The following is a 20,204-nucleotide window of genomic DNA, read 5'->3' as shown; positions in this document are numbered from 1 at the left end:
CGAGCCATGGGCGCGGCGCAGGAGGCCCAGGCCTGCCTCGCCTTCTACCGGGGGCTCGGGCGCAGGGAGCCGCTGCGGGGGCTCTGCCGGGCCCTGGTCGCCTTCCTGCAGAAGCTGCAGCAGTTCGCAGGGTGAGTCGGGGCGCCCCCTTCGGACCCCCTCCTGCCCTGGGTCCATTGAGAGCAGCTCCCCCGCATGGTGCTGGCGCGCCAGGGAGGGTCCCGCCCTGGTCTCTGCCCCGCTCCCCTCCGTGCCCCCAGCGCCTGGGCTTGTGCCCGCGTTAGGGTGACCAAATGTCCCGATTTCACTGGGACAGTCCCGCTATTTGGGGCTTTTTTATATGGGCCCCTATTGCCGCCCACCCTCTGTCCCGATTTTTCACACTTGCTGTCGGGTCACCCTAGCCCAGGTTGCACAGCAAGGTGGCCCTGGGGGCCTCTCCTATCGCCTGGCAATGACCTGTGACAGTTTGGCCCCCAGTGACTGGTTCATGGCAGCTTAAAGAGACACTCAATTGAAAACCAAACCCATGTGACAAGAAGCTGGGCTGTTACCTGCTTTACAACACAGTGTGGAGAGTCTGTCTTGACATTCAGTTTGTTGTCCCTTTTGATGCGCTGTCCCCACTTCGTGCAGTGCTGGCAGGAAAGGTCAGTGGAATCGGTCTCACTTTGGATTATAGTCACTGTCTGTCAGGTTTCATTGCTCCAATGTTTGGGCTGCGCACGGAACCGGCGTCTATTTCCTTGAGAAAAAACGGATTTCAGTGGATTGTTTTCATGGTGGGAAAGTTTCTACCAGGTTTAACTTCAAAGCCAAATGTAACTTCCCTTTAAGGATCAAAAGTGTTTGTTCTGTAACCATTCTTCAGGGCTTGTTGTTTGTATGACTGTAGTGGCTGGCTGGTGGAGGCATGGCCCTGCACCCCCTTTTGCTAGGCAGTCCCTGCCTCAGGGGGCTGCCAGTTCAACACTTCTCCTTGTTTTTAGTAGCTGGGTAAATGTGGGTTAAATACTAGCGTTCCCGAAAGCAAGGGCCTGGCTAGAGTTGAGCAGCGTGAGTGGGTGTTGTGGGAGGCTGAGTACAAAGTTCACGTCTCTTCTGACCTACAGCACAGTCAGGCTATTCTATTCTTGGACTCTCTGCCACTGCATTTCAGTCCTGAGCCTCAGCACACCCTGGCCCCTTCTCACCACCACTGCCAGCACACCTCTGTACTGACTTGCTGTGCCACAGCCTCTCGTTTTGACCCACCGCAGCCCCCTTGTCTCCTCACAGGCCAGACTTCCTGTCCGTGTGTGGGGGATGCGGACAGTCAATCGTTAGTTTGAAATCAAATTCATTTCATGTATTGTTTTAATCAGACTTATACCCAGGCCAGGTCTTCAGAGGTGTAAAAACTACCTGCACTAACCCGCTGTGTGACAGCTGAGAGAGAGAGAGAGAGAGCTGGAAATGACAGTAATGCGAGGACTGAAAACAAGTAAAGGACTATTCAGTGTGCAGGCAACTAAAGAGGCTAAACTAGTTCTGTAGGAAGGGAGGGTAATTCTTTCAATTGGTTGTATTCCTCTTTCACTTTCCCTCTCTCCCATCTCCAGCAAAGCATGGTTATCCCTGATTCTGACTGGAAAGTGATAGTGAGTGTAGAGCCACCACCTTATGCAAAGCAAAATGATGCTAGTTTTCAGCCTGCAACTGCTCCTTCCCGCTGTGGCACGTCATTCTGTTTCAGATATTGGCCTGTTTCTAACATAGACTCCCAGCCTGCAAGTGGGTCCGCAGATTCCTGCCAAAATCAGTCTTGCTTTAGGGTGCTGCCCGTCTGTGGATCCAAGCCCAAGAAAAGGGGATACTTTATGAGGGGAGTCACTCTCTGCTCCCCGCTGGAGTTCCTTGCTGTGTTCATGCTGGAGATGCGGCATGGTTTATGGATTTGTGCCTGTGGTTATATCAAGAGTTTGGTTGATTTCTGCTTTACAAGGCTGGTGCTATAAAACAGCATGAAATTGAACTATTTCCCTTCTATTCAGTGATATTGGGCCCTGACCCTTTTCCAGCGCTGTATTTACATTACACAGGGCCAGTCTGATCTTATTCGACCTCCCCTCTTCTGCTTCCTATCTAGAGATTTTGCAGAATTATTTTATTTTTACCAGCTTGGCCTCAGCCTTTATATACGTGTTAGTATCTTTTAAAGCAAACGGTGGAACACCAGATGGTTTTGATGAGGAAACAAGTGAGGAACCTATAAATCACTCGTCACTTATGAAAATCTAGACCAATAGATTTAAATGAATAAATATAATTTAAACATGCATGCTATAATACTATCTGGATGAGTGCTAAGCAAAAGCCAGGTAGTTTTCCCTGTCCCGCTCCGTGACTGTATTGACCGTAGCTGCAGTCTGAACTCTTTCCCTCTTGGTCGGAGATGTTTGGAAGAAGTCAGCGTTAACATGACAATCTGGTGTTTAATTTTTCCAGGGGTTCTGTGAAGAGGTGTAAAGATAAAAATCTGGAGGAGGCTCTTCTGCTCTTTCAGGAGCTCAGCAAGGGGTTATGGGAACTAGACGATGCTGACGTGCTTCCCTTAGTGCGCTGCGTGCTCGCTTTCCAAATGGAGACAACCAGCAGTTCCAGCTCCTTCCATAAGCTCGAGCAGGTAAATCATGTTATACAGTGGCCGCTCCATTCACCTGGGTGGGTCAGGCTGCAACGTTATGCCACGGTTTGCTCTACAACAGTCAACTTCCATTGTTTGCAGGGGCGCCTGCAAAATAATAAACACTCGGTGCCTCTACAGCACCTGTTATCCGTGACTCAGAAGCGGTGGCCACACTGCAGTTAGACACCCTGGGGCTAGGCCATGCAGCTGACTCGGGCTAGGCCATGCAGCTGACTCGGGCTGGGCTGCGGTGTAGAAGTTGGGGCTTAGGCTGCATCCTGAGCTCTGTGACCCTCCTACCTTGCAGGATCCTAGAGCCTGGGCCCAGCCCAAACGTGTACACTGCAATTAAACAGCCCATGAGCCTGAGTCAGCTGGCATGGGCTAGCTATGGATTTTTAACTGGAGTGTAGACATACCTGTCCAGTCAGGGATGCTCACAAGAGCGTTAGGTAGACAGGTGTTAACGATCCCCATTTTACAGCTGAGGAAACTGAACTACAGCAATGTTAAGTGACTTACCCAAGGTCCCACAGCAAGTCAGTGCTAGGAGTAGACAGCTGGGCTCCTGCCACCCCAAACTGAGACTGAGACCTGCCTGGACCATTCACTTACAGGGTGGTCTTGTGCCTCAGTCTACACAAAGAACTTTGCTGCAAACTAGATGTTGAATCTTAACTGAGTTTCCCTGGGAGTAAAGGTTACAGCTTGTGCCTTCCCTCTAGGAAAACCAAGAATAAAAACAGAGGCTTGGCCCTTTGCTTAGCTACCTACACTTGACTTTTGTACCAGGCTCTAGCAACACAGACCACACTGGCTCCTGGACACCTCTCTCCCCATTCACAAGTGCGCAGGCCACCCCACCTTCCCAATCACAACGGTGCAGGCTACCCCGCCTTCCATTTGCAATCAAAGAACATTCAGTGGCAACTCCTACACCCATTGCTATGTGGAAAGTGAATAGTAGGGAAAGTATTTCATTTGTTTTTAACTTAGTAATGTCTTTTAACCACAAGTGATTGGGCTCAGTGCCTTAATTACTGGGTGAAATTCTCTGGCCGGTATTACATGAGAGCTCAGACTAGATAACCATCGTGATGCCTTTCTGGCTTTCAAAATCTGTGCATTTAGCAGCTAGATATAAGGAGAAGAGCCAGCAAGTGGAGGATCATTGTTCTGTCCGGTCTCTCATTCATTATAGAGACACAATGGGAGAGGTAATATCTTTTACTGGACCCACTTCGTATGGTAAAAGAGAGAAGCTTTTGAGCTGCACAGAGCTCTTCTTCAGCTCTTTCATTATGTAAGAGAATAAATACATACTAAAAAAAGGCAGAACAGAGGCTATGGCTACATGGCCCTGTAGTCTGGAGAGGCGAATTGCAGTGTGCACCGTAGTGCGATGCTGTAACTGCCCCCTGTGGCTGCTGCGGACACAGACTAAAAAGGTGCCTGGTTCACATTAACATAGTCCTCTTTGAAGGACTTTGGTGTGCGTGCTGCAATGTGCCTATCCGTAGTCCAAACTGCAGGGCCGTGTAGACAAGCCCAGAGAGGGGCCTGAACTAAAATCCCAGATCCCAGTGCTCCTTGTTCTAACTTGTGCCCTTGACTGAAAATAAACACTAAAGCTGATTTTAACTATTTAATAGAAAAACCTGGTGACATTAGACAAACTAACCGAAGTGGGTCTGACGAAGTGGGTATTCACCCATGAAAGCTCATGCTCCAGTACTTCTGTTAGTCTATAAGGTACCACAGGACTCTGTCGCTTTTTTACAGCTCCAGGCTAACACGGCTGCCCCTCTGACATTAGACAGACTGTTAGCGTTAACTTTCCATATCTGGTAAGGTGCTTGACAACAGTAACACGTTTATTAAATGGATTCTTTTTTTGAAATTCCTACCTTTTTTTTGTTGTGCATTGTTTCACAGCTAGTTTTAATCACACATCATTTACTCAGGAGGCTGTACTTGTCTCTTTGGGAAACGTCTGTTGTGTCTAAATCCTAATTCTGGGTTCAGTAGCATATTATCTACCTACTTGAGAGCACACAGAGCATGTCTACACTGCAGCTGGGAGCCAGCCAGGCAGACAGACTTGCACTAGCTAGCTCCCTGAAAATATCAGGTGGATGTTATGGCTCTGCTGGAGACTCGCGATAGCCACCTGGTCTCAGGTCCAGGGCGTTAAGTGGCTGAGCCCGCCACCAGAGCCACAACGTCCCCCCTGCTATTTTTAGCGAGCTCGCTCCAGCTGAAGTAGCGCAAGTCCATCCACCTAGGGTGGGAGGCTCTCTGCCAGCTGCAGTGTAGACAGACTCATATTGGTTTGGGTATTTGTGCACGATCCTGAAACACCTGGACCATTCGAGTTTTCCTTTCCCCCCAGATTGTTACAAAGTTGTTGGAACGTAAAGAATCCCTGGTTGCTGAGGAAGTGAATAAGTTAATGAGCAGCCTGACCGACTACAAACAGGTGAGAGGAACTCAGTTCTCTTTACAGCAGCACGGAAGACAAAGGAAGGCCCTGATCCCACATCAGGATCCATCAGCTTGGACCCCTAGACCTGTGCAGAGTCCTGTTGATGTCAGCGGGTCTGAGCTTGCAGATAGCATTGCAGGATTGGGGCCTTAGTCAAAGGGCAGCATTGGATCTGGGGATGGTGATATGGCAGGAAAAGCCCAGTTCAGGCTGCCTAGGACCCTTGTATTTACTCCCATTGTACTTTAAAGCTCCTGTACAATGAGACAATGTTAGCACATTCCATAGTACCTGGCCTGGAGGTTCTTTTTGTTCCCTGTCCTGGAGTTGTGGGTTCACCAGATCTTTGTGTGTAAATAAAAACAGCCTTCTGTACAGTCAGCCTCCTGCTCTTCTGGGTGGTGGTGTTTCAGCTTAATGCCGGGTTGGTGGCCCCCCAGGTAGTGAATTGTAACACAGCAGGTCTTTGTGATCTGTACCACGCCAAAGAGAACTTGGCAAGAAGAAAGGCAGATTCTAAAGGAGGAAGCTGTTTGTCATCACTGCAGGGGAGAAAGCAGAGAGTCTGTGACAGTTCAGGGAGTTGACTGAAGTGTATTTGTTTGTTCCCTTAGGGGTGAGTATGTCAGCTCTGCTCTCGCAGAACATCCAGCCACACTGGCCTGGGACCCCAGAGTCAAACGGAGGGTCTCAGCCCTGCCCCGCTGGCCCACTGGCTGTGCTGCCCTTGGTGGGGGAAACTGTGTGCTGTGGTTTGGGGGGAAGGCTTGATTCTAAGCTCAGCTGGCAGGCGCTTTGCTCAGGTTCTAATGACCCCTCAGACCGCTCCTAGCGCACTGCGTCCCTCTAGCTGCAATTCTGCAGCAGCTGTGCCCTCCATGAGTGGTAAACGTGCCCACACTTCCTTCTCCCTTCAGGTGCTGTCTCCGGGAGAGCTCCAGACAGGTCAGTCTCAAAGACTCCCCCTGCCCCCTTTGAGAGCCATGAGCCGTGACACTAACCCCCAGAACCACATGAACCCAAATATCCACGATGGAGGCCTCGGTGGTTAAAAAGAGACTGAGCTGAGACCATCCTGACGCTCATCATGAGCTGAGCTGCCGACTCACGGGGCCTGCCTCAGACGAGTCCCTGAATCTCTTTGTCTGCTACTCAGTCTGACTGGGGAACGAGACGAGCAGAAGTGTCACCGATGTCCTGGCCCTTCTCCCACGGAGATCAGTGGCAACAGATGTGGGCCTGAAAGGCAGGTGCTGTCTGTGGACTGAGCTTTTCTGGGCAAATCCTCAGTGTGGTCAGGAGCAGGATCTGAGTGTGAAGAGACGCACTCTGTGCAGCCTTCTGCAAGTCACGTCGCTTCGGTGCCTCAGTTTCCCCACAAATACAATAGGGAGCATTATACTCGCCTCTCTCCCCAGGGTGGGGTGAATGAATTAGCGAATACGCAGTTGATGATGAAAAGTGGTATAAGCACTAGGAATCACCAGCTCCAGATAACCATCCAAGAATGGAGAGATTCGACCCTTTGTCCTTTCCCTGTCTCTTTCCATGAGTTAAGAACACTGGCAGGGGAAGAGTCATCTCTGAATCTCTACTCGGGACAGTTAGCAGGGATATTCACCCCTGCAGGGAGGGAACGGCCTCAAAGCCTGGGACCCAAACCAACTGGCAGGAGATTCCCCAGCCCCGCATAAGAGCAGGGCCCCCTTTTGGAGCGTGGGTATCTGGATCAGTTTGTTTCATCATAACTCACTGCAGTTTGCACATAGATGCTGCTGCCCACTTCTTGAGGGGTTTGACCCAGCATCTCGGACTGCAGTGCCTGGCATCTGATGCACCGTGTGCCTCTCTCCCACCTATCCGCAGTTTGCATGTTCATAGAGGAAAGCAGCCTAGGCCGACACCACTGGAGACTCAGCCTAGCCCCGCTGCTGCTGCGTGTAGCTGCCACGTTGAATTGGGTGCTGCAGGACCCAACGGCAAGGAGCGGGGAGTGGAGTTACATCACGGTCAAGGTAAGATCCACATCGCTTTGGGGTTATGGTCTCCTCTGGATGCCTGTAACATACTGTAACTCCCACTAGCACTAGAGGAAGAGAAGGGGTTAAAAAACCCAAACATTCATTGGAATTTGGTGTCCTCGCCCCATAAGACAGCAGGACTTAGGGGTTGGAAGAAAACATCCCCCCCTATGTTGGGGGGAAGCGCATTGTCAAACTGTTAAAAAAAAGATCTAGCAGGTGACAGAGGGTTGCGCTTTATCCTTTTACTTCTTCAGACTTGCCTGCAGCTTTTCCAGGCGATGCCAAAGGAAGTGTCACCTCTGGTGTGGAGTGAAGCTGAGAACAGTGAAATCCTGCAGAGCATTTTGGGATCTCTGCTGCACGTCATCATGGGGCAGGTGATTATAGTCCAGGCAGCTACCCAGTTGTGGCCCGGATGAGACAGCAGCCAAGCTGCTGCAGAGAGTTTGAGCCCATGTGAAGCCAGGCCAGCCTGGATCCGAGAGGAGAAGTTGTCCCTGGATAGAGAAATAAGGATAATGCTGTACCTGTTCAAAGCACTTTCCAAACATTATCTAATTTCACCTCTCAGCACTCCTGCCACTTAGCCCCACTTTACGGGTTCCTTGGGGAAACTGAGGCAGAACACACGAGGCCAACATTTTCAGATACAGGCACCTACACAAAAGTTGCCTGCTACGGAGAGGTGCTGAGTATCCACAGCTTCCATGGAGGTTAGTGGAGGGGGAACAATAACTGTACTAAAGTGAAGCCACGTTAGAATACAGTGATAGTGCCATGCTAGGTGACAGCTGCTGGTAATGGGTGTCTCCACCCTTTCCAGCTGGAGACGTACCCACACGTATATCTGTATATGTGAAATACACGTGTTTCAGTGTGTCCATGTACACTGCCATGTAAGTGTGAATGCAGTGGAGTGGGGAGAGTTGTGATGAGAGGGATCCAGTCCACCCTATGTGTTGCAAAAGTGCAGCACACCCCCAGTGGCTTTGTAAGTGCCTTTTGTTTGCAGGGAGAGGGGAGGGCAGTAAGTGATGTTTAAATGGCTTTGTAAAGACAAGCTTTTTAAAGGTGAATTTCCTTTTCCCTGGTGACTTCAGACAGCTAACAAGGATGCCCGCCTGCTGGCCAGCACTGCTGTGAGCATGTTGGTGAACACTGCTGCTGAGCCAGAGAGAGGGGCCAGAGCTGTGCTGACTCTTTTCCAGCTAGTCGACCAAGGTGCGTGCTTGATCTTCAGTAACGATCCTTGTTAGCACTAGATCTCAACGTGATTTCCAAAGGTGGGGAGGTGACCTGCCTAAGGTGACAGAGTCATGGCTGAATAGGAACAGATCACAATTCCCTAGGGGCCACTCTGCCTTCTCAGGTGAAGGAAGGGGAGGAAGTGTCCAGCGAAGCCTAGATATGGGGCTCTCGGACCATGGGGCAAGGTGGCACAGTAGGTTACATGCACTGACCTTTTATTTCTGCAGATTGAGTCCCTCCCACTCTGGAGCAGGCAGCGTACACTGTGTTTGGCAGGCTCAGCCACACGGTTCAGCATGATTGGGAGAGTCTGCTCAGGGAAGGCCCTGTGTTGAGTGGGTCATATTTCTGCGCTGTCTGCTCACACTGTGCCTGGCTCTGACCTGTGCTACAATTAATACTAATGGGTACAAAGGACTAAAGTTAACCTGAGAAACAAAAGGCTGATTTGCAGTTTGAAAGTCAGCGTTTGGATAAGTCTTTGCTCTGTCCTAACTTGGTGATTTTCCCCTAGGACCAGAAGAGCTGAGATTTGGGGAACTGAAGATGGAGACGTCTGTCCTGAGTTCAGACGGCTTAACGAGACTGGTGCTTACTAGGGGTTTATTAACTTGCTGCAAGAAGGAGATCCTGAGCTGCCAGCTGGACAGCTTTGCACCCCAGGTAGGAGAGCTCTAAGTTAGAACGAGTGTTCTGTTCGGGGAATGCAGAGGACAAGCAAACTGGGGTTTGGGCGAAGGGTTTAGAAAAGCCTTTCACCTGTTGCTGGGTGTTGGCTCAGCAAGTACTTAGGGTGGCTTTAGATACTGGGGAGAGGACGAGGTGCACGCTAGTTCATTGCTGAGCAAGCCAGGTCCATTCACTTGGATCGAGGTACACCAACCTGCATCAGCAGCAAGTATAGCCCTGAGAGTTGGCAAAGGCCTTACACTCCCACCAGGCATTGTGTTGAGATGTAGTTGTTGCCAGGGGGTCTGTTTCCCTGATCAGTATGAATAGATTTGTTTCCCAGGGAGAATCTTGGAAGTCAAGCTGTGCTGTGAGTAACCCCTTCAGTAGTGGATATAGGCACGAACACATCATAGGGGTAATTAAGAGAAGAAGAATGCTAGAAGTCTGTTAGCACCATGACTGTTGCTATTGCTGGTTCACCTGCTATGGCCAGGGCCTTAGCTGGATGGAGGGGGAACGTTCTATGTAATTAGTCAATCTGCTGCTGCTATATCAGCTATAAGAAGGCAAAAGTTCAGTGGCTCAAGAGCCAAAGAGTAAAATTGCATGTGAACAGATCGGTGTTTCTTGGTGTCATAGCAAAGAGCTTTGCAGGAGGAGTCCAAGAGAGAACTGAACCTGCCTAGCTAGGGGGCATGTGGGGAAACCTCCGTGGATTTCAGCAGAGACCGCCCTGGCTAAAGGCTGTCTGACTCAGCATATTTACATAGTGCCCATTGCTTTAGCAGCTTGGCCTAGCCCCGGTGATGGAAGCTTCCTCGCTTGAGACCCCCACAGCTCCCCAACTGCCGTGGAGGAGCAGGGGGACCCGCGCAGCACTCCACCACCCCCCGGCTGCCCGGCCTCTTCCCATTTTAGCATTGATATTTTTAGTAAAAGGGACAGGTCACGGGCTTCCATGAATTTTTCTTTATTACTCATGACCTGTCCGTGACTTTTATTAAAAATATCCGTGACAAAATCTTAGCCTTAATTATGACCTAGTAGGGCCTCTTTGAAGTTCTGTTGGTGTCTGGGAATCTCTTCTATCAATTCGCAAGAAAAGCCCAACACCACAAATACAGTGGTAGCTCAGCTGACGGCTGTTGCTTAACAACTGGTGTATGCCCTGCAGGCTTGTCTCTTGCTGGACGTGCTGTTTCCAGCTGTCTGGGCTTTGAGCGAAGAGCAGAAGGATTATCACTACTACCGTTTCCAAGGTAATAAAGATCTGCCCCCCTACCCCGATTATACATCAAGAGGGTTTTAAAGGTTTGCCACCCACTGCAGCAGGAACCTCCAAACCCCCATAGACATACCGTATCGGAAGGAGAATTTCGAAGAGTGACTCAGCTGCTTGAAATTAAAGCCCAATCAAATCCACCCTGGGCCCCTCAGTACCATCTTACTGTAATGCACACGCTTGCCTTAATCTTGCCTCGAGCCCCTGCTGCAGAAGGTACATTCACAGAGAAATCTCAGGGGAAATGGTGTTCAGAGAGGCAGGCATTTGCCCACTAGCTGGTTGCCACTCAAGCTGTGGGAGGTTTTGCTGTTTTGCTGGCTGGAAGAGCTCTGTATTAGTCTGTTCTGTGCTTTCAGTTTTCTCCCTCTGGCTGCAACGTGTCCTGCAGTGTCTGCCTGAGATCCGGAAAGTCAAGGAGAGCCGCATGCTGGCTGAGAACTCTGAACTGCTCCACAGGCTGAGCCAGTTCATCTGGAACAATGCAGAAAGCCCGGTAACGCACCCAGCCTTGGGGGGGGTGCAGCTCCTACAGGCCACACCCTCTTCCAAGGCAGCCAGAAAATATCCAGAAATCTTCCCTTCTTCTCTGTCTTTCATGTGAAGAAAAGTGCACAGTGCAGCCTGGCCAGGTTTTAGTCTGTCCCTAGCTCATTTCACGTGCACTGGGAGCAGAATACACTGCATAGTAACGTAGGCAGGGTTGCTAAGATACGACTGACCTTGCTTTATAGGGCTGGGCGCATTGGCATTGCTGTTTCCTCCTGGCTGACAAGACGTTCGGTCAGTGCTGCCGCTTTGAGAGGAAAGCCCCGTTTTCTCGCAGTTTGGCAGAGCCAGACTCCAACAGCCGCGCTCCCACTGAGCAGTCCCGTACTCAGCAAGCCAGCTCATCAGTTTCATGAAGACAGCTTTCCATTGGCAAATGCCGTTAAGGAGCCCTAGCGGGGACATCGTGGGGCCTTTTACCAAGCCCCATCAGGCTGCTGTGTTGTGTCCCCTGCCCCCATTGCTGGTGGCAAAAATGGGACAACTTAATGTTGGTTATCATTTGCCACAGGACAGGCAATCCCTAGCAACAGATAAAGGAGGGTGGAGGATGTCAAAGCCCCTCCAGCAATATCCGGCAATGAGACATAATGGAGAATCTCTTCTTAGTTTGCGTTTCTTTTCTGGTTGTTCAGGTGGAAGGGGCATCAGAGTTCATACATAGCTCCTTTCAACATCTCCTAGAGATCTACCACCTGGAGTGCCTTCACTTCGAGGACCTGGAGAGGCCCCTCTATGAACAGTTCCTGCAGAGAATTATCACAATGCCCTGGCAGGTCAAAGCCAGATATTTCCCCCTGTGTGCCATTCTCCCCTACGTGGGCACAGAGAAAGTAAGGAAGCCTGGTGGGGACACACAGTATCCAAGACACGTAATGCGTGGGTGGGATGAGCGAGTGCTGCCCACAGTGAGACAGCTATTGCGTGTGCCAGGCACAGCTAAGGAAGGAACAGAGGATGTGATGCAGATGCCAAAACATCCCACAAAGGGCTAGATGAAAACCAGACACACCAGAACTTGTACTGGCCTGCAAGTCCTCAGTCACTGCTTTAAGAAAGGAGGGGCACATTGGTACACGCTATGGGTTGAGGATCTGCATAGAGAACTTGTTCTTGGATAATTTGGGAGATTGATAATGCATGCACCTTGTGCCCGAGGGGATGGAATGCAGATTGCTCTGCCATGGGTCATAGGTCCTATCCTGCTAATAGAGAATCTCTTCTGGTTCAAGTGGTAGCAGCCTGTGTTTTAGTTACTTCCCCTGTGGGACCTTTGTATATCCAGCTCTCTTATGCATTGACAGAAAAGAAGTGGTTGGATCTCTGCCTAACTGTGGCCCCCATAGTCCCCAAGATCCACCACAAGGAGGTGCTCAATGGCATGAGACACTGCCCCTCCTACCAACCACCACGCCTTTCTGGATGCCAAGACATGTCAATGCAGAGTTCACAGCAGCATTTTCCTGCCCCTTTGTGGTCTCACTAGAGATGGAGACAGAATATTTTGCTAAGATTGTCTTTGGGTTAGTGGGGATCTTCTGTTTTGACCCCAGTACTGCTGTTAGGGTGTTCCCAGTCTCTCTGACCTGGTAACTGAGAGCCCCAAGTTAACTCTTTAGCTGTTGCACAGAGAATAGCCAGCTCATGAAAGAGGACAGAAACAATACATCAAAAGCAATAGGTAGCTTGGGAAAATTGGGGCTGGAACATGTAGCTTTTTACCACCGGGTCACTGATTGGAATGCAGCCTTAGTCAAAAGCACTGATCATTGTGGTATCTCAGCATTGCTTAGTGCCACCAGTGACCAGAAAGTACCACCTGTGTTGGGATCCACCCCTCCTTGGTGGGGGAAGGCTGCTCTTCCTCCACTGTCATAATATAGCCTTTGTTTTAGCTACTAATAAGATGAGCAAGGCTTGTTTCCTTGGTGTGGTAGGAGAGTTCAGGGGCTGCCTGAAGCAAACAAGGACCGTAAAGTTATTTGGGGTTTTCTAGGTTCTGGATACCTACAAAGATCTTCCCCAGCACCTTCTGAACTGCCTTTCCACTAACCACCTGTGCCCAGCTGCATCAGACGTGTATAAAACCATTTTGCAACAGCAGCGCAAGCAGTGGATTGAGGGAGAGGAACCTGCCACAGAGGAGGAGCTGGCTCAGAAGTGGGCAGTGCACTGGCTGCCCACCCTGGCCAGTGCTTTGACCTCTCCCATCTCCTTCCTTCAGAGCAACGCTTCCAACTACCTTCTTGTCTGGACTTTGCGGCTCTTCCCCGCCTCTTACGCTTTGCTTGCTGAGAGATGCAGTGGTGGAGACTCTGCCCACCTTTGGGCATGGGTCGCCTTGCTGAATGGCCGCAAGATCATCACCGGGGCCTTGCCCCTGGATGGGGAGACTTTGGAAAGGCTATGCTGCTGCTTGCACTCCAGGGAGGACAATATTCGCCTCGCAGCACTGGGTCTCCTGTGTTGCAGCCCCAGGACCAACCAGGCCTTGTCAGAGGTGGAGGTCTGTCTACTGAAGGAGTTCCTGCCACTGAACCTGAATTGTGACTCGTCCTCTTTCCGGCAGCTGCTTCAGGCTGCAGTGAGGAAGGCTCTGGTCAGGCTGAGGGACAGCGCTCTCTCTCAGCTGCGCAGCAAGATGCAGAGCAAAGCTACCGAGCGCTCAGCCGGCGCGGATCCAGAAGGAGCACTTGCACAAGCAGTAGGTGAGTGAGCCGCTCCTGACATCTCACTCCAAGCTTTTGGTCCCCATAGGCTCCCATCGCTGCTTAACTTTTCATCTCTTCTCACCTCAGCGGCCTCCAGGATTAGGTGTTTCACACACAAAGCCATCACCTAGCACTACCCTTTTGTGGCCCACTTGAGCTGGGATGCGCATAGGGAGCTCTGGTGGGTTGTGCAACTGGGCCTGGACAGTGGGGGTGGGGCAACTTGGACCATAAATGGAAGTTTTATTCTGTCTTCTGGCACCAGGCCTTGTGATTCCACAGCTATCTGCCAGCACTGCCCTCTTCCAAGCTCCAGTCCTGCTACCGCCAAGCCAGCCAGCGGGCGTGTAACTCAGCGATACCAACTCTTGTGACTTGATCATGAATTTCACAATCTTTGGTGTTTTTTCTTAAAGCCTCAGCTCCTGGAGTCATGTGACTGTGAGACTCTCAGCTTTTATTTATTTTTTCTAGCCTGCCTGGTTGTGAAGAAAAGCTAGGAAATGTGACCCCCTAAAGGCTCAGAAAGCAGATGGCAAATAAATTGATTGGGAGGGGGGGATTATAATCATTTTGTTAGTCTCATAAGTTTGGGGAGCTTGATGCCTGATGTTAGAACATTTGAGGTTGGCAGTACAGGTAATGAGGCTGGGCCAACATCAGTGGGTCAAGCATTTGGGTTCAGCTGGGATAAACACTCTGAAATTTGGGTGCTTCTCCACATTTCAAGAGTCTGGAGAACTGGAAAGCTTACAGAGGAGAAGCAATGACTTGAGAAACCTGGGTTTTATTCCTGGTTCTGCCATAGGCCTGATGAGCAAGTCACTTCATTGCTCTGTGCCTCAGTTTCCCCATCTGTAAAAATGGGGAGAACAATACTGACCTTCCAGTGTAAAGCACTTCGAGAAGTATCGTACAAGAGTGAGGTGTTGATCGTATTGCAACAGCCTGGAGTGATAGGACGTTTTGGCATTCCTGGCCCAAAACCAAACTGTGTCTGAGCATGTCCAGAAATAAAGTTCCTTTCAACAGGTGGTCTAGGCTGGGGGGATACTTTCTCTGAACATAGCAAAACAGTGTGTGAACAAACGTGAAACTTGTGAGTGGATTTTCTGTTACCCAGGCTGAGCAAAGAGTCACCATTAATAGCGAAAAGTAGATTTTCAAGTAAAAAAAATCCATGGAGTTAATCAGAAGCAGATGAACTGGCTAACATGTATGTCAGTGCGTTCTGTGGGACAGAAATCAAAGCCACCAGCTGTGTGTCACAGGGCTGGCACAGCTGACAGCTGGGGCCTGGGCTTTTGGAGGAGATGGAGCCAACTCCTAGTCCCTCTGTTGTCCTGAAGTGCCAATTGACCATTAGACGCTGGGAAGCCCCTCGGTAGCCATGCACTTTCCCACCGTATAGTCATTCTAGTGTGACGAGCCGGTGCACCCTCATGCTCCAGAGGGCTCACCCCGCCCTCCCTCTGTGCACTGCTCACAAGTAACCCAGAGGTCCTTTTTCCCCCCCATACAGATTTTGTGGAGTGGCTGCTGCAGTTAAGCATTTCCTTTCTGACCCCAGGGTCAAATTACCAGAGGAAGAAGACTGCCCTGCTGCTCCTGGCAGCGGTGCTGGAGACCTGCACCGACACCTGGAGCCCCGCCAGGAAGAAGGGGCAGCCTCCACGTGGGTAACAGCAGGCCACCCCTGAACAGAATGAGCTCTGAGTAGATTCCTCAACCTGTCTGCTTCTGACCCCCATCAGTAGCCATCAGCAGGGTGTCCACATTTAAATGCCCTCACGGAATGGCCTCTCCTTGCGATTTTGGGGGCGAGTGTGCAAATCCAGAAAAATATCCTGTAGTCTTTTACGAACAACCTCCATCTACATGCTTTGGTCCTTAACTCGGGGGGCTGCTGCTGAGCAGCTGGGAGTCTACGTCCCTGGAGGGGTTGGGATGGGAAGAAAAAAAAAATAATCAAGAGCCTCTGACATTATATGAGGAATGTTGGGGACTCTGCATTGACCTGTCTATGATTAGGGCCCTACCAAATTCACAGTCTATTTTGGTCAGTTTCACGGTCATAGGATTTTTTACATCAAGAGTTCCATGATTTCAGCTATTTAAATCTGAAATTTCACAGTGCGGTAATTGTTGGGGTCCTGACCCAAAAAGGAGGTGGGGGGTGGGTCACAAGGTTATTGTAGGGGTGGTTGTGGTATTACCCTTACTTCTGCACTGCAGATGGCAGAGGCGTTGCCCTCAGAGCTGGGCAGTTGGAGAGCGGCGGCTGCTGGCCGGGAGTCCAGCTCTGAAGGCAGAGCCGCTGCCAGCAGCAGCGCAGAAGGAAGATGGTCTGGGATGGGATTGCCACCCTTACTTCTAGGCTGCTGCCTGCAGAGCTGGGCCCTTAGTCAGCAGCCGCTGCCCACTCTCTGGCCACCCAATTCTTAAGGCAGCAGTGCAGAAGTAGGGGTGGCAATACCATGCCATACCATCCATACTCTCTGCTGCTGCTGTTAGCGCTCTGCCTTCAGTGCTGGGTGCCTGGCCAACAGCTGCTGCTCTCCGGCTGCCCAGCTCTGAAGGCAGCAGTAAGAGTGGCAATACCACAACCTCCCTAAAATAATCTGCAACACTCCTGCAACTCCCTTAGGGTCAGGACCCCCAGTTTGAGAAACGCTGGTTTCCCCCATGAAACCTGTAGAGTACAGAATAAAAGCACACAAAAGACCAGATTTCGTGATCTGTGACGCATTTTTCATGGCTGTGAATTTGGTAGGGCCCTACCTATGATAAGTTCCCATGTGTGTGAGATGGGACAAGGCTCAGTGGAGTCAAATCTTTACCCACCCAAGTGCTCATTGGATAGAAACTAGTTTGCAGCCCCCAGCCCAGTTAACGTTAACTTGTACTTTCAGCACTGACGGTGCATTGTTGCAGCAATACGCTGTGTAGCAGAAGCTGCACTGGGGACTCTACTCTCCCTCATTCCCTTACACAGGGGAGCCCTTGGGGTCGGAGACAAAGGTTCTGCTGCAGCTGCATGACTCCATACAGGATAAAAATCCCTTCTTTCCCAGCACTGGCAGCAGAGAATAAACCAGAGTTGTTATGAACGAGCAGGACCCATTTTCCCTGCTGCTTGCCACCAGCCTTTCGACTGAGTTCAGCCCTGACGACATTTACTGCCTACATCTCACCGTCCTGCCTTTCTGTCACCACAGAAAACATGGAAGCATTGTTGAGCTGGGCCAGGCAGAAGGGCTGCTGGGACTTTTTCTCGAGAAGCAACTTGTTGGCACTTCTGAGCTGCTTGCAGGACAGCACAAATGAGGTGAGCAGCCTTCTGCCCCCAACACTGCCACAACTCTGTGTGGTAGACAGCTGGAATTGGTAACAGAAGCTGCTTGGCTTGAGCAGCAGGAGTGGCCTATTTCACTGAACGGAAGCAGGGGACCCTATCAAGATTGGGCAAGGACAGCGCTGGGGACGCTGTCCCCCTCAGTAAAGAGGCAGATCTGGCTGCCAGCTTTCCTTGCATGTGCTGCTGCTGGTAGCCTGTGTTCTTGTGCTCTGTCAGAACCCCAGTAGCCTCCCGCCACCACGGCAGTACAGAAGACCAAAGTAATGACGGGTGCCCCTTTTGCTTCCAGAATTAGAGGCCTGAATGGATTCTATTGGCTCTGGATTCCTGCTCCCCATAGCCTCTCTGCTTCCTCACCTGTGGCCTGACATAACCTTCCCCTCTCTCCACCCCCCTCCTCTCTTGGCAGGTCCGAGAGCTGGCATCAGAGCTGCTCATCCGCTACTTCCCACCAGCTTTCCCAGAACCCATTGCTGTGGCTCTGTTTGAGCGTGCCCAGGAGGCTGTGAGCAGCCCCAGAGTGCAGGAGGCAGAAGCAGGAGCGGTGTTGATGAAAACCATCCTCCAGAAGTACTGACTGGCTTGTCGCTCTTGTTTACTCTAGAAAGGACTTAGACAGGGGCCATGTGGGAAGGAGACCTGGTAGCGTGTACATAATCCTGTCTGTCGACACACACGGCTCACCATGATTTGCTTAGCTGACTCCCGATTCCAACCAGTTTGATATCACTTACATAGCACTCAAATGTCTTTCCAGTTACTCTGATCTCAGACTCGGACAGGGCATCAACATCCACCCGCTAGTTTAATCCTCTGCCTCTGTGATCCCAGAGGACAGATCCTCATGCCAGATATTGTCTGAAGTGTCTTTTCCCACGTGAAATAGAACTACTTGATTTTTCTTTCTCAGCACACCCGCCCTGCCCCTGACCAAATAGATTTCTCCTGCTTCCTAGGGAACAATACTGACATCTGCCTTAGCGTTAAGGATGTAGCATTAAAAAAAAATAGCTATGAAGTGAGAATATTAATATTTCTTACTATTCAGAGGGGTGACTTATAATTCACCTCAGCAGGACTGGAGGCCAGACAGCGGCGGCCCGTGGTCTGAAGTAACCTTACAAAGGTTGAAGGCGATGGTTTGTTACAGTGTTAGGACGCAAGGCCTCCAGCCCTCGGCAGTGAGGACTGTCACTGTGACGATTAGGCGAGGGCTCCCTCTGAGGTTTATCTGCCTCCTCCTCCAGGTCAGACGGCAGCACCTTGAAGAGACTATTCCCAGAGGGAAAAGCAGCGCCAACTCTGCAGCACCGAGGCCTGTGCTTTGCTCAGTATCTTCTCCGCATGTTGCAAGCTCACTACACCATGGCTTGTCAAGACCTGCTGCAGGCAGCAAGCACTAACCCAATGCATGGTGCGTCCTGGGGCATCATGGGGAGGGAGACATCAGAGCTCCCATGCCCTTTCTCTCCCCTGCAGTCCTGTCACACTACAGCTGTGTGTCATGTGATGGATCTGGTCTATGATTCAGCAAATCATGTAGCCAGTAACTGGCCTGAGCACAGCACAACTAACTCCACTCTCAGATATGAAGAGATTTCCTGTGGCCTTGGGCAAGTTGCTTCACCTCTCCGCCCATGTCCCCATCTGGGCTTGGGGTAGCCCTAGCTGTGTCACATAGGCCGTGTGATGATTGGTGAGCGTTTTGAGAAGTACGTTGGAGATGAAACATGCTGTGTATTTATGGGCTGGGACAAAGGGGTCAAGCTTGTTGTGGAATGGAGAGCTGAGGTGTTGGCCACTTGTCCATGGCACTTTCTCCAGCTGCTCTGGCTAAATTTCCAAGTGGTTATTGACTTTTCCCTGGCCTCAGATCCCTCTCAGCACAGTATTTTTTCCCTTCTTGTCCCAAACGTCAGCCCCATTTCCACACACTATTGAACAGCTCCTGTTGGAGTTATGTATCTTGTCTACCTGACACGCCACGTCTCTGGGAAGGGAGCTTGACTTTATACCTGGCCCTCTGTCGGTGCTGTGCGGATATCATCTAGGGAAGTGGTTCTTTGACAGGCTGCCTCTATCTCGCACTAAACTTCAGTGACCCAGCTCATTTGGGGGATTACATGGGAAGGGAACATGCAAGCATCCAGCCCTGCGATAACTGGAGTGTTATCTGCGTAGGAGTGATGGTGGCGCTGCGGAGGTGTCTGCTTGAGGTACCGGAGGGGGCAGTCTCCATGCTGAAGGGAGAGCACGTGCAGGACTGGCAGGAGCTCCTCAGCCATTTGGTGACCTTGCTGGGAGACATCAGCACCTTCCTCCTGGGGGTGCTCCAGAGCAGGCAGGGGCCCAACGCCAACCAGCCAGGTGAGGAAGGGTTCCCAGCCAACCCACCCCAGGGTGTCATGCCCTTTCAACTACACCTGCCTCCCTCATGTGCCAAGAGCTCTTAAACTGTGGATTGCAGAAAGCTGGCTGGTCACAGGTAGTCTCATTTCCAGCTGCCTCTGCAGCCCTCCAGGCTCTACTTTCGAAAGAGCCAACTGCAGGTTTGTGAAAACCACCTGCTTCCTCTTGCTTCCACCTAACTGCCTCTAAAAGAGGCTCCTGCTCCGTAAGAGGAGGAAAGGGGACAAGTGGCCAAGGAGAAGAGGAGTGCCCAGGGCAGGATGAACACAAGGTAGGGTGCCCCACAGGAGAAGGGGCTTAGGTAGCCAGACAGAATGGCTAGGACAGCAAGGGTTAAGGTAACCAAGTGACAATGGAGAAGGGGCCCAGGTGGCAGAGAAGAATGAGCAGGAGGACAGAAAAGCATACCAGGGGGTTGGGGAAAAGTGAAGGAAAGGGCAGAAGGAGACAGCAATTGACTTTAAAAAGGAACATGGCACTTCAAAGACAACAAAAACCTGAACACACAACTGCAGTTACGACAGGGATGTCACACAGTCACAATGGGAAAGCAGGGAGAGTCCACAGGATCATGGTTTGGAAGGGTGGGTCTCCATACCACAACCTCTCTTTAGCTACTGGCCACACTATGGAAGTTTGAGACTCTCTCTCTCCCCTCCTCCTCCCCACAAATCAGAAGATCATGGATTTGATCCTTCTCTCAGACTTATGCAAAACTCAAGTGATCATCTGCCTTTGTAAGGCCATTTCCATTCTCCTTTCCTCTGGATTTCATACCCATAGCAGGCTCTGCTCTAC

At 50.9% G+C, this 20,204-nt stretch overlaps 1 protein-coding gene across 4 annotated transcripts in view; it reads left to right on the top strand.

Annotated features, from left to right (window-relative positions):
* The first annotated feature begins 6 nt into the window (after positions 1-6).
* Positions 7-20,204, top strand: part of LOC116815924 (tRNA (32-2'-O)-methyltransferase regulator THADA-like) — a 38,972-nt gene continuing 18,774 nt past the window's right edge. For 2 of the 4 annotated variants that reach the window (XR_012654731.1, XM_032764723.2), the window contains exons 1-17: positions 7-131; positions 2,488-2,665; positions 5,061-5,147; positions 6,071-6,098; positions 7,020-7,168; positions 7,432-7,554; positions 8,278-8,398; positions 8,940-9,088; positions 10,272-10,356; positions 10,739-10,875; positions 11,564-11,761; positions 12,925-13,636; positions 15,162-15,314; positions 16,858-16,967; positions 17,407-17,567; positions 18,245-18,411; positions 19,179-19,364. Coding sequence is in view for 3 of the 4 variants with exons in the window: in XM_032764723.2 (XP_032620614.1) it covers positions 7-131; positions 2,488-2,665; positions 5,061-5,147; positions 6,071-6,098; positions 7,020-7,168; positions 7,432-7,554; positions 8,278-8,398; positions 8,940-9,088; positions 10,272-10,356; positions 10,739-10,875; positions 11,564-11,761; positions 12,925-13,636; positions 15,162-15,314; positions 16,858-16,967; positions 17,407-17,567; positions 18,245-18,411; positions 19,179-19,364 (2,869 nt within the window). In the remaining variant the exon portion in view is untranslated. Of the gene's footprint in view, positions 132-2,487; positions 2,666-3,467; positions 3,632-5,060; positions 5,148-6,070; positions 6,404-7,019; positions 7,169-7,431; positions 7,555-8,277; positions 8,399-8,939; positions 9,089-10,271; positions 10,357-10,720; positions 10,876-11,563; positions 11,762-12,924; positions 13,637-15,161; positions 15,315-16,857; positions 16,968-17,406; positions 17,568-18,244; positions 18,412-19,178; positions 19,365-20,204 lie in introns of those variants that run through there. The other 2 variants (XM_032764725.2, XM_032764724.2) reach the window with 2 other exon arrangements.

This window comes from Chelonoidis abingdonii, chromosome 22, assembly GCF_003597395.2.
Source record: "Chelonoidis abingdonii isolate Lonesome George chromosome 22, CheloAbing_2.0, whole genome shotgun sequence".
Taxonomy (NCBI): domain Eukaryota; kingdom Metazoa; phylum Chordata; order Testudines; family Testudinidae; genus Chelonoidis; species Chelonoidis abingdonii.
This window is presented reverse-complemented; position numbering and strand designations above follow the sequence as displayed.